This window comes from Balaenoptera borealis (genome assembly GCF_965194805.1).
Source record: "Balaenoptera borealis genome assembly, chromosome: 7".
NCBI classification, from domain to species: Eukaryota; Metazoa; Chordata; class Mammalia; order Artiodactyla; family Balaenopteridae; genus Balaenoptera; species Balaenoptera borealis.
The window spans coordinates 118,461,220-118,474,531 of NC_138864.1; the positions used below are offsets into that span (position 1 = coordinate 118,461,220).

At 45.5% G+C, this 13,312-nt stretch overlaps 1 protein-coding gene across 3 annotated transcripts; it reads left to right on the forward strand.

Annotated features, from left to right (window-relative positions):
* Window positions 1-9,916: 9,916 nt before the first annotated feature.
* Window positions 9,917-13,126, forward strand: TMEM139 (transmembrane protein 139). 3 transcript variants are annotated; one of them, XM_082398882.1, is made up of 4 exons: window positions 9,917-10,067; window positions 10,492-10,540; window positions 11,054-11,303; window positions 11,517-13,126. In XM_082398882.1, the coding sequence occupies exons 3-4, from the start codon at window positions 11,071-11,073 to the stop codon at window positions 11,908-11,910; spliced, it is 627 nt and encodes a 208-aa protein (XP_082255008.1). In that variant the 5' UTR covers window positions 9,917-10,067; window positions 10,492-10,540; window positions 11,054-11,070; the 3' UTR covers window positions 11,911-13,126. The 3 variants fall into 3 exon arrangements, with proteins under 3 accessions (XP_082255008.1, XP_082255007.1, XP_082255006.1); XM_082398881.1 differs by lacking the exon at window positions 10,492-10,540 and having other exon boundaries at window positions 10,005-10,067; XM_082398880.1 differs by lacking the exon at window positions 9,917-10,067 and having other exon boundaries at window positions 10,082-10,540.
* The last annotated feature ends 186 nt before the right edge of the window (window positions 13,127-13,312 follow it).

The following is a 13,312-nucleotide window of genomic DNA, read 5'->3' on the forward strand; positions in this document are numbered from 1 at the left end:
ATAATGTTATGCTTCTAAACCACAACTTTTTTAGGTAAAATTCTTAAAAATGATATATATATTTTTTGGCTGCGTGGGTCTTCGTGGCAGCGCGCCAGCTTCACGGGCTTCTCTCTAATTGCGGTATGCGGGCTTCTCTCTAGCTATGGCGTGCGGGCTTCTCTCTAGCTATGGCGTGCGGCCTCCAGGGCGCCATGGGCTCTGTAGTTTGCAGCGCGTGGGCTCTCTCGTTGAGGCACGTGAGCTCAGTAGTTGTGGCGCGTGGTCTTAGTTTTCCCACGGCAGGTAGGGTCTTAGTTCCGTGACCAGGGATCTAACCCGCGTCCCCTGCATTGGAAGGTGGATTCTTTACCACTGGACCACCAGGGAAGTCCCAAAAGTGATATTTTTTTACAGAGCCAAAACACAAGTGGTAATTAAAGACAACAAAGTATTGCATGCATGTGGTAAAACAAAAACAAAAAACAGAGCAAGGTGTGAAATGAAAAGTGAAGAGTCCTCCCTTTCCCACTCTTCACTTTTTTGTGTATGCTTCGAGAAATGCCTATTTTTTTTTTAACACAAATGTCAGGCATAATACAGAGATTCCATATACCCTTCATCCAGTTTCCCCAATGGTAGCATCTTGCATGTCTGGTACAATAACACAACCACAAAATTGGCATTGATACAATCCATCAACCTCATTCAGATTCCACCAGTTTGATAGGCACACATTTGTGTGTCTGTGTTTAATTCTGTATAATTTTATCACCTGTAGACTCATGTGACCACAACCACAGTCTAGACACAGAATGCTTCCAGCTTAGGGATCCCTCATAGTGCCCTTTTTGTAGCTATAGCCACCTCCCTCCCTCCGTCCCCACTTCCCTAACCCTTGGCAATCGTGATCTGTTCACATAGTTGTCATTTTACGAGGGCTGTATGAACGGAATCTGATTGGCTTGTTTTCACTCAGCATAACCCCCTGAGGTCCACCCAAGGTACTATGTGTCTCTGTAGTTTGTAGTTTTTTTCTTTTTATTGCTGAGTCCTGTTCCTTGGTATGGATGTGCCAGTTTGTTTAACCTGTTGAAGGACATTTAAGTTGTTTCCACTTTGGGGCTGAAAAACAGTTTCTGGACCAAATTCCAACGTGTGTGTGTGTGTGTGTGTGTGTATAGGCTTCCCCACACCAACAAGCAGTTTTCGGATGACAGCAGACTGTTCCAGAATTCAACTCAATTCCGACACTATCTCCCCGGAGATAGCATTACATTCCACATGTAAGGCCACCTTCCACTTCTGAACGCCAGGTGCAAGTCTAGGTTGTCACCTGTGCTTCTGACAGACTGGTTATAAACCAGAGGTTCCCATGACCCCCTTTTCGGGTTTAATTAATTTGCTAGAACGGCTCACAGAACTCAATAAAACCCATTTACTCACTAGATTACTGATTTATTATAAAAGTATATTAAAGGATATGATTCAGAACCCAGATGAAGAGATACATAGGGCGAGGTCCTGAACAAAGGAGCTTCTGTCCTCATGGAGCTTGGGGACCAGCATGGTGGCACATGGAAGCATGCTGGTTTCCCATTGTGGAAGCTCTCCGAAAATGGGGTTTTTATGGAGACTTCGTTACATAGTCATGATTGACTAAATCTCTGGCCAATGGCAATTGATTTAACCTCAAGCTCCTCTCTCCTCCCCAGAAATCAGGGAGTGGAACTGAAAATTCCAACCCTCTAATCACTTGGTTGGTTCTCCTGGCAACCAGGCCCCCCATCTTTAGGTGCTTCTAAAAGTCACTTCACTCACAAAAGACACCCTTATCACTGTCAATGCTTAGGAAATTACAAGGCTTTTGGAAGCTGTGAGCCAGGAACTGTGGAGTAAAACCACATATATATGAGAAATATATTTTGGTCATCTGAATATCCAAATATATGTATATATAAATATATATATATATCTTATCAATCACAATCACAGGGGCTATTACAAGTAAAGCTGCTATGGACATGCATATAGAGGTTTGTGTGTGCACATAAATATCCATTTCCCTGGGGTAAATGCCCAGGAGTACAATTGCTGAGTCATGTGGTAAGCGAATGTTTAGTGTTGTAAAGAAACTGCTATACTTTTCCAGAGTAGCCATACCATTTTCCCTTCACACCAGCAATTCATGAGTGATCCAATTTCTCCACATCCTCACCAGCATTTCGTGTTATTACAATTTCTTATTTTACCTTTTCTGATTGATGTGTAGTGGTATCTCATTGTGATTTTAATTTACATTTCCCTAATAATGTTGAACATCTTTTTGCCTATGGGGTTGAGTGGGAAGGGGAATGATGGAACGATAGTAATGTTTCTTATCTTGATTGGAATTTACACCAATGTAAATTTTATCAAAACTCATGGAATGGTCCAGTTAAAATCTGTGCAATTCACTGCATGCAAATTTTACTTTAAAAAAAAAGTTAACTGTAAACTAATATTTAATTCTTGTTCCTTTTATGCATGCCGAAGTAGCTAGGTGGAAGCGTGCTGATGTCTGCAGCTTACTTTGAAATGTATCAAAAAATAAGATATATTGATGGATAGATAAAGTGATGGATAGATATGTAATAAAGTATAATGAAACTTATTTTATAAATTTATTTATTTTATTTTATTTATTTTTGGCTGGGTTAGGTCTTTGTTGCTGCGCGCAGGATTTCTCTAGTTGCGGAGAGCGGGGGCTACTCTTCATTGTGGTGCACGGGCTTCTCATTGCAGTGGCTTCTCTTGTTGCAGAGCATGGGCTTAGTTGCTCCACAGCATGTGGGAGGTTCCCGGACCAGGGCTTGAACCCGTGTCCCCTGCATTGGCAGGTGGATTCTTAACCACTGCGCCACCAGGGAAGCCCTGTATAATGAAATATTAATTATAGAATATATATATATAGAATATAGATGGTGTGTACATGAGTGTTCACTGTAAAATTCTTTTCTGTGTTTTTAAGAACTCATAATAAAATGGTCTATACATGCTGAACTATACATACTGATAAGGAACAATCTCCAGTATATGTTTTTAGGTAGAAAAAGCAAAATATAAAAACAATATCTATGACATGCTCCCATGTGTATAAAGAAAGGGAGCCTGATTATATTACATTTGCTTGGTCAATATCTCTCTGGGAGGATCTGCAGAAAAAGTTGGGAAACTGTAGTTGTCTCTAGGAAAGGGGACTGAGAGACTTAGGTTTGGGGGTGTCAAGAAGATTTACTTTTTACTCTAATCCTTTTTAACTGTTGAAATGTATACTATGAGTATAGATTATTTTTTTAACTAAAATAATTATCTTTAGTAATCTATATCTTTAAGTTTTATGTTTAAAAAAATTTGTTAATATCCACACATTGATACTTTCACACATTGATACTGTCTCAGATACTGTGTTTAATCATTAACTCTTTCATACAGCATGTCAGGCTGTCATCTTTCCATCCACCTCAGAAAATCCTGGAGACCAAGATCAAAAGTGTTACATTTCCTGGATAGATAACTTTAGAGATTAGCAGAGGATGATGTACAATGTAAGTTACAAGCAAATGCTCCATAGTGAAATCCACTCCCTGTGACAGGATGGTGGCCCTGTTGGTGGGTCCCTGGTGTGCCCATTACACTCAGACTTTGGCTGTAACTCCTGGGTCATAGCCGGGCTGCAGGAGTGGGGTGGGAAAGGGGTGATAAGCTTGGGCTTATTTTCACCAGTTTACAAATTAGAAACTAAAGCCCAGAAAGGTTAAGTACTTACCCAAGGTCACACAGTTAAGTGGTAGAGCTGAGATTTGAAACCTGGTTTGACCATCTCCAAAAAATATGTGATTAACCACAATACAGCCCTATTTTCTCATGTGTGGGGACACAGTTATGTGGGACACTGCTGCCACTATCTGTAGAATTTTCTAATAAAAACAATGCTTTTTGTGTTACTTGGCAAAAACCACACTCAGTTTCTTAAATTTCAGGATTGCTTTTTGTGGCATAGTGCTGAATACCTGACAGCACTGAACACCATTGTTCGCTCAGTTCATTCCCAGTGAGCTTTGTACAATGTTACAACTAGCTGGTGAGGGTAATATTTATCCTTACATACTTGAGGAGTCTTTGAAAGCATTTCCGTCCCCAAAATATCAATGTTTCTGATTTACTTCCTGTTATATCATTTAACCACCTTCCCTACACATTTGGAGGAGCTGTAAGGCAACTAACACAGAAGAAAAAACCCTCAACAGAGTTAAAAGACCAAGATTCTGAGTTTGATTCTAACTAAACAAATCATGGGCTTTCTCTGAGCTGGTTTCCTCCTCTGTAACATGAAAATGATAATCAGATTTACCCCACGATTGTTATTAAGGATCAAATGAGATTGTGGATGTGGACCAAATTGTTTCTACCACCAACACCGTGTTAGAAGAAGTCACGTGCACATGAGGCTTCTAAGAGCCGCTCAGTTAAAATGTTACTTTTTATAATCAGTCTTAATTAGCTCATAAAAGATGAGCATCCTGATAGAGCCTAAAATCTTAATTTCCTAATCTTGCTTTATAGGCCAATAACCTTATTTTATCTTCTGATATTCTCTTTTGCTACCTTTGCTATCTGAAAATCAGTCTTTTCTTAAGATGACAAACAATGGGGAAAATAGCATCTAACCACTCCTCCAGGGAAGACCAGGGTAACAATCTTAGTATGTCATAGGTGTTGTGTTAAATTAGGCAGCCAAAAAAAAAGTGTTAAGAGTTGGATGACATAGTGGTTAAGAGCCAGTGCTCTGGGCTGGGACTGTGGGTTCAAATCTTGACCCACCCTTGATTAGCTATGTATTTTCCTCAAGTCTCTGACCTCACCTACAAAATGATATAATAACTACCCCTATTACATTATATTTTAAATTACCTAATTTGTGTAAAGCATTTAGCACAATGAGCAGTACGTACAAAACACTCCACACGTGTTGGCTGTAAGTATAAAACAGATCCAGATTCAGAAACACAAAACCACAGAAATCTGGAGACACAGAAGCACACAGCGGTAGACACCCATGACCCTTCCCAGGAAGTCTGTGGATTATCTGCACTTCTCCCTTTTCCCCTGACCACCCACTTCCCTGCACCATTATCCTCCAAAATGAGGCAGCATGGTAGACCAGCCAAGAGGGGAGTTCCAACCTCTAGCCAGGTGCTTTGTGGGAAGCAGGCAAGTAGAAAGCGGAAAGACAATTGAATTAAGTGGTGAATTCATATTCTGCTAAGCATACTAAGTTGATAAAGAAAAAAGGAAAGTAAAAACTTTGGGAAGGAGTTTGGCCACAGGCATTCAGGGCAGTAAAAACTTTCACTTTGCTTGTCTCAGTAATGACATTCCTTAGAATTCAGCTAGAGGAAATAACCCCAAAAGAAGGAAAAACTACACCCAAGAAGATAGTTTTATATATATATATATATATATATATATATATATATATTTAGGGGCACGAGCTCTAGGCACGTGGGCTCAGTAGTTGTGACACACGGGTTCAGTAGTTGTGGCACACGGGCTTCAGTAGTTGTGGCTCACGGGCTTAGTTGCTCCACAGCATGTGGGATCTTCCCAGACCAGGGCTCGAACCTATGTCCCCTGCGTTGGTAGGTGGATTCTTAACCACTGTGCCACCAGGGAAGCCCAGAATTATATTTTTTAAACAGCTTTATAGAGGTACAATTCACCCCTTTAAAGTGTAAAATTCAATGGGTTGTGTTTGTTTTTTGGTGTATTCACAGAGTTGTACGAGCATCACTACTACCTAATTAGAAAACATTTTCATTAACCCAAAGCAATAAATCCATTCACAGTTACTTCCTATTCCTCCCTCTCTCCAGCCCTTAGCAACCACTAATCTACTTTTTTGTCTCTTAAAGCATTATTTTTGATGACCAAGAGGAAAAAAAAAAGAAAAATTGAATAAAATAAACTCAATGTTACTGAATAACATAATATAAAGGTCTGTTAAATTATGGTATAGCCATTCAATAAAATATTATCTTATTGGCTGTTAGAAATTACTACAATAAAAACTATATCAAAAGGCAATTCTGTTACAATGTTTAAAGTTTTTTTAAAGATAACAAAATGGTGAACATACTCTGATCTCAACTAGAGTACATTCTGGTTTGTGTGTGAACAGACTGGAAGAAATGTATAGAAATTTTAAGTGGCCATGTTAGGGTAATGAGATTGTGGACAATTTTTTCTTTAGCCTTTAAATATTTTATAACATTTTATATTTTTTTTTAAATGGAATTTTTAGAAAATCTATTTAAAATTATTGAAATAGAGAATATATTGTAGGGCACAGCCAGACAGCAGTCCAGCCCCTATGACTTGGATCCAGTTCTTACTTAACAGATCTCTCTAGTGCAGCCTCCTTCTAGCAACCAAGAGCCTTAAGCTACAAAGGTCCCACCTCACCCAGGCTGCATGACTTTTCACACTGTAGACTTTCAGGCCTTCACCCTTTGGCCCTCTTACCTCTCAGCTGACACTCCCTAAACCCCCCAGAACTCACTCCTTAACTAAGCCTTCTTAGTTATCATCGCACACCAATGACTCTTGGCCAGTTTCCTTCTATTAATATATTCACTGTAGGTCCAAGTCCTTCTGATCCCAGCCATACTTTGTCCTTACGAGCTGAATAGTAAGAAAATTGGTGGAAACAAGATAGTCATCCCTCAGTATTGGTAGGGGATTGGTTCCAGGACCCCCAAATGTGATGGATGTGGAAAAGCCTTCATTCGAAGCTCACATCTCATTGGATATCATAGAGTACACACTGGAGTGAAACCCTACCAATGCTCAAAATCTGAGGAGGCTCAAGTCCCTTATATAAAATGGTGTAGTATTTGCATATAACTCAGCACATCCTCCTGTACACTTTAAAACCATCTCTGTTACTTATAATACCCAACAATGTAAATGATTTGTAATAGTTGTAAATACAATGTACATGTTATATAAATAGTTGCCAGCACTCAGCAAATTCAAGTTTTGCTTGTTGGAACTTTCTAGACTTTTTTTTTTTCTGAATATTTTCTATGCGAGGTGGGATGAATCTGAGTGAATGCGGAAGCCGCAGATTTAAAGGGCCAGCTGTAACTGAAACCGTGCCCCTCAGACTGGGACTTGAACTCAGCCTAAACCCAGATTGGGACTCGAATCCATGCAGCTGGGACTCAAACCCAGCCAAAACCCACAGTCTTCCAACTGAGATCACACACCCGGTTTCAGGACTTAATGAAGCTCACGTTCTTGATGTCTCATCGCAGAAAGAATTCAGTGAGAGACAAACGGATAGATAAGAAGTGGATTTATTTAGAGAGAAACACACTCCACAGACTGTGGGCCATCTCAGAAGGCGAGAAAGGCACCAGGGTATGGGGTTGTCAGTTTTTATAGGGGTGGGTAATTTCCTAGGCTAATGAGTGAGAGGAGAATTCCAGCTATTTTGGGAAGGGGCGGGGATTTCCAGGAATTGGGCCACCGCCCACTTTTTGATCCTTACGGTGGGTCTCGGAACTGTCATGGCACCTGTGGGTGGTGTCATTTAGCTTGCTGCTGTGTTACAGTGAGTGTATAGTGAGGCTCAAGGTCTAGTGGAAGTTGACTTGTCCGCCATCTTGGACCCATTTGGTTCTAATCAGTTTACGTCATGTCTTCGGGCTATGTCATGTTTTCAAAGGTTGTGCCCTGCCCCCTTCCCTCCGGTTTCACAACAACCAGCTCTCCTCCAGTTACTGAGTCCAAGCTCCCTGTGCTCGCCACACGATGGGCCAGTAAATCGGGAGGCAAGGTGCTGAGGCAAGGAACATGGTTTTATTCGGAAAGCCGGTAGACCGAGAAGATGGCGGACTAGGGTCCCCAAAAAACCCATCTTATTGGGGTCTGGATGCCAGTTTCTTTTATAGAATCAGAGAGGGAAGTAAAGTAAAAAGGTAGAATAGAGAGAGAGAGGCGGGGAGGAAGTAAAGTAAAAAGGACTATCAGTCTTGCGAAACATCTCTTGGAATGGCCAGCCTCGGGGAGGGGATGTGTTAATTTCTTCTTTCTTGCAGCCATTCACAGGTGGGTAGGGTTCCCTGAGGCAGGACACTATGTATGATTATAATAACAAAGGCAATGAGAAAGGCTACAGTCAAAGAAACAGATCCCACACGGAGTCAAAATTGGCTCTCTTCCCTGTTACACTCCCACCCTGCGTTCCCACTTCCTCGAGAGACACAGCTCACTTAGACTCCCATAGCCTTCCTGTTACGTCGATCTTCTCCCTCTCCGTTGTCAGTCTGGGACAGAGAATCAACACTGACGCCCCACCACTACGTACACACACAACCCCAGGCACACTCACTCTCATCCATGTCCTCATTTTTGTTCTCCTCTCTCTTCCGCCCCCCCCCCCCAACTCCACACATCCTCTGCTGCAGTAGCCCTGGCTGTGCCCCAGGACTGCTACCCCTTCCGTTTGTCCACTAGTAACATTCTGAAGGCAAAGAGTCCAGCCCTGTCTCAAGAACAAAGTACACCTCCCGCACCTGCCTCACCCAGACTTACTGCCAGATCCATAACTGAAAAGAGTGGGTTCCAGAGCTCCAGTCTGTGGTGAGGCCAGGTGGGATGGGAGCCTTCTCATGAGAGCATTCAACTGTGTTCAGTGAGCACCTACCATGTGTCAGGAACTGTGTTAGCTTCAAAGATTCAGGATGGTTGACACTAATCACTCACCTTGAGAAGCTCAGGACAGAAGTGTTGCCCAACACAAGTTCGCTTGTCTGCTCCACAGTGAGGCCCAAGAAGCCCAAACGTCAGCGTCTGGGGCAGAGAAAAGTTATTGCAAGGGCTGTGCAAGAAGAATGGGCAGCACTTGCTCAAAAGACCTGAACTCCTTGATGGTTTGGGGGAAGAGTTTTTAAAGGCAAAATATGAGGTGAGGGCTGTGATGTGTGCGACTTTCTTCTGATTGGTTGGTGGTGACGTAACAGGGCAGCGCTCCAGGAATTTTGTGCTCAGCCTGAAGTTACCATCCTCCACCTGGGAGGGGGCCTTAGCTCCTGTAGAAGAACTCAAGGATAGATTGTTACTATATCCCCTGAGGAGGAACCAGGACTCGGCTTTATCGCAGAACTATTGTTTCTTGACTGCTCCTCCTCGGTTTCTACATTGCCTTACTTCCGTAATTAGAAACTTTGAAACTGCCCTTCGAAACTCAGGGAAAGTCTAGGAGGCTAAAGCCTTTTTCCTACCCACAAGAAACAGGGGACCCAGCAAGGCTTTTGTACCCAGGAGGGCTCCTCAGGGTCCTGCTCAGTTTCAGAAGGAAGGTATGTAAACAGAACGTCACTATATAGCGGGGAAAGGTGTGTGCAGGGGAGGAAGGAACGCCGTGCCAAAGCAGTGGAGACGGTCTCTGCAGCAGGCGGCACCTCGGAGGTGGCCTGTGAAGAATCAAGAGTTAACTGGGCCAAGAAGCATACACACAAACACGTCTTACTGGTCTGCAGAAAACAAGGAACTTACAGAAATGGTACCTTGGCAGCAGAAGCGGGACACATCACTCCATGCCCACAGCGGTGCCTACAGTGTGCAGAGCACTGCGTGATCCGCAGAGATCAAATAAACCGTGGCCTCTGCTCCCAGGCACAAAACGTATTACCTAATACAATGCAAACTGCTCGGGATACCAAGCGCATTGAGAAGGGAGAAGAAATGTGAATTTAACTCTGGTTCGAAGTACAAAGATCACTGGGGGTGAGTTTGGGGAGTACTCTCTTTAGGGCGCTGTAGGGGATGGGTGGCGTAAATAAGAGGCAGAAAAATCAAGGTGGGGCAGTAGTAGGAGTTCAGCCTTCAGCAGAAAAGGGGAGGAGGACTCTCTCGCGCAGGACTGGGGCAGAAAAGTGGGTGGAACCAGTGGGCTCCACCCCGTCTCCTCCTCCCACCCCCCTACCACCTACCTACCTTGCAGTCTGGTGAGACAGGTGAGGGAGGAGCTCCTAGCGCTGGTAAGAGGGGCAGGGGGGTCGTGGCTTTGGGGCTGGCATGTAAGGAGGCGGTCTGGCCCCTTTGTAGAATCGGTGACTCCTTCCTCTGCAGAGCTCAGGGAGCTCCTGACAGGCTGGCTGGGGGTAGTGGCCGCCTAGGTGCTGCTGCTGTGTTGCAGGGGAATGAAAAGGCTTCTCCCCACCAGCCTCCCAGCCCCCGTGCTAAAAACTCCAGGCAGGAAACTTGAAATCTGAGTTTACCGAGTGAGGGCCGGTAGAGGGCGGGGGACCGTGACAGACATGGGGCACGGAGAGGTCAAGAATCATCTGGGCCTCTGTCCATTACCCTAGACCTCTGTCTATCGCCTTAGACCTCCGTCTGTAAGATTCTCAGGTAGTTGTGTCCTGTGGCTTTGTTGTGTCTATGTGCACTTTCTCCCTCCAGCTGGAGCGTGGGGCTGACGGGAGGAAATGGGAAGACGGGGTCAAACAGGGTAAGTGGTGCCCTACAGGGTCAGACTGAGGGACTCAAGGCTGGGCAGGTGGGCGGTGGACGTTCGATGCAAGCAATAATAAAGGGTGGGGCCCGCCTATCACCTGGATTCCTGAGATGCCGTGAGTACTGAGGCCCCAGGCAGGGCCTGCCCAGGACTGGATCCTGGAATGGGTAGAAATACAGAGCTGGAAGGGAGCCCATAGGGAAGAAGGACAAAGTAAGGAACGTAGGGCTCTGACATAGTAAACTCACATGAGGGCTGGGAGTCAGAACTCCCGGGCTGGTTTCCTGGCTATTCCACACATACTGATACCCTGGGACAACAGTGTGATCCTAGAGAGAATTCCAGAGCTGAAGGGGACCCTGCAGATCATTTCTTTGGGCCATTTATTTGATTTGAGATTGAAGAAACAAACCCAAACAAATGTGTCTAATATGCTTACTTTGAAATCTAACCCAGCGGTGATGCCAATTGCTAGTTTAGACACAACAGCTGTGTGTCTTTTTGCAGGAGCCTGGGGAGGGGCCATGGTGCCAAGCCAATTGTGGGGGACTCTGGAGAAGCCGCTTTTCTTCCTGTGTTGCACCTCCTTCCTCCTGGGGCTGGCTTTGCTGGGGATACGGCCGGACATCGCCCCTGTTGCTTATTTCTTTCTCACCTTGGGTGGCTTCTTTTTGTTGGCCTGCCTCCTGGCCTGTGTTTTGGAACGGGGGTCTCAATCAATGCAGACCGAGAGCCCAGGGGCCTCAAGCAATGCACGGTGAGTTAAAGGGTGGGCAGGATTGGAGGATTACATGTGGACCCATTCTCCCTGTGTCCCTCTAGACTCTAGGCGGACAGCCTCTGCTTTCCCCTGTCACTGGTATCAGGGTCAGGGGCTAGTGGAGGGGCCTTTTGCTGGTAGAAGATAGAAAAGGGAAAAAAGGCTTCTTTCAGGAAGCCACTAATGACCTTCTTTCTCACCCCCCCTCAGGGACAATGAAGCCTTTGAGGTGCCAACCTACGAAGAGGCCACAGTGTTGGAATCACAGCGCCACCCCCCAGAGGTGGATCAACCACCCTCCTACACCAGTGTTGTAATCCCCCCAGGACTTGAGGTGGGACAGCCTAGCCATCCAGAGGAGCCCAGGAGAGCCAGACTGGACAGGCGAGTGGGCTCAGAGGGGTCTGTGATCTCAGGAAGCCCTGGAAGACCTCCAGTCAGCCTGCGGCTACGGGGACCACGAGTTGCGTCCACTGTTCCTGATCTGCAGAGCTTGTGGACGCCCCCCAAATTGGAACCTCTTACTCCACCCCCTGCCTATGATGTCAGCTTTGGTCACCTTGATGATGATGTTTTCTATGAAAACAACTGGACACGCCCCTAAAGGACTTTCCCAGGATATATCATCTTTCTGCACCAGACCCACTCATTCATTCGACCAATGCTTCCCAGTGCCTGTTATGTGTCAGGAACTGTGTCTCCACCTGGACGTCACAAATGATGACTTTAACCCAGAGGGGAGTGAGGCTATGGTGAGCCCTTCCCAGTTTTACAGTGGTACATCCCAGAGATGTAGGCGGCACAATTTGAGTCTTCAGGCAATATTCAGCGACCTACCCCATACCTGGTATTTCCAGAGTTAGACTGAGGGTGAGATGAGGAGATTCCAGAGAATCTAGTGAAGGAAGAAAAGAAACAATATCTGAGTGACAGCTCTGTTGCTTCCGTTCCAGGTGCTTTGCCTCTATTAGATCACAAAAATGAGGTATTATTGTCCTCATTTGGAAAACGAGGATCCTAAGGGTCAGAAAAAATTGATAATTTGCACAGGGGCACACCCCTAGTAAATAACACACAAATGTCTTGAATTCTGCTCTTCTAATCCCATAGCCCTTGTGTTTTCAATACAAGGCAACAGAAGCCAGTTCATGCACATATCTCTCAATTTCTGTCTTGGTCAGTGGCTGGTGAGGGGTAGAAGACTTCATGTAGACAGAATGGGGGACCAGCTGTGTCTGCAGACAGGGAGTGCTGAGTTGGACCAGGAGTGTGCCCAGCCTCCTAGAGGAGCAGAGCTGATCAAAACTGTGATGGCCCCTGCTCCAGATGGGGAGAAGTTCCTGCCCCGGGGGGCTAGACAGCAGTCCCCAGTGCAGGATCCCATCCTATCTAGAAGCAGTGGAGTAAACTGCCCCAAGGGGAGGGACATCTGATTCTGAGGATGGGTGGATATGATGGTCAGAAAAGAGAAAACCCGAGGTTCTTGGCGAGGGGTGGTGGAGCATCTAAGGATCCCTCTTGCATCATCTATTATGAAGCCCTGGAAACACCTGCACTGTCTGCAATAGCTTCAGCCTCACCCCTGCGCCTGACCCCGCTGGGTTTTACCCCAGGACGCCCTGCCCTGCTTCCTCAGATCCAAACAGAACACCAGCTTCTCTGTAATCATGTGCTGTGCCTGTGATGCAGGTTTGAGCCAACCATCGCCGACCGACGCTCATTCTTTGCGCGGGTATCTGTCTAGCGCCTTCCAGTGCTGTCCTTGTCCTCCTTACCCTTGTCCCAACAGTTCAACTCTAATAAAGTGAAAAGTCCGGCCACACCCATCTCCATACAGTTCTTGCAACAGGCGGGTGAGGAGAGGTGGGCGGTGCCGGGGAGGGAGCTGTGATTTCCGCGGGAACCGACGACCAATCGGATGGCCGAGTAGGGCGGGGCGGCTCCTCGCTTCCCTTTCCGCCGAGCGCGCTCGTTCACCCCATTGGACAGCGAGTCCACCGAGGGGG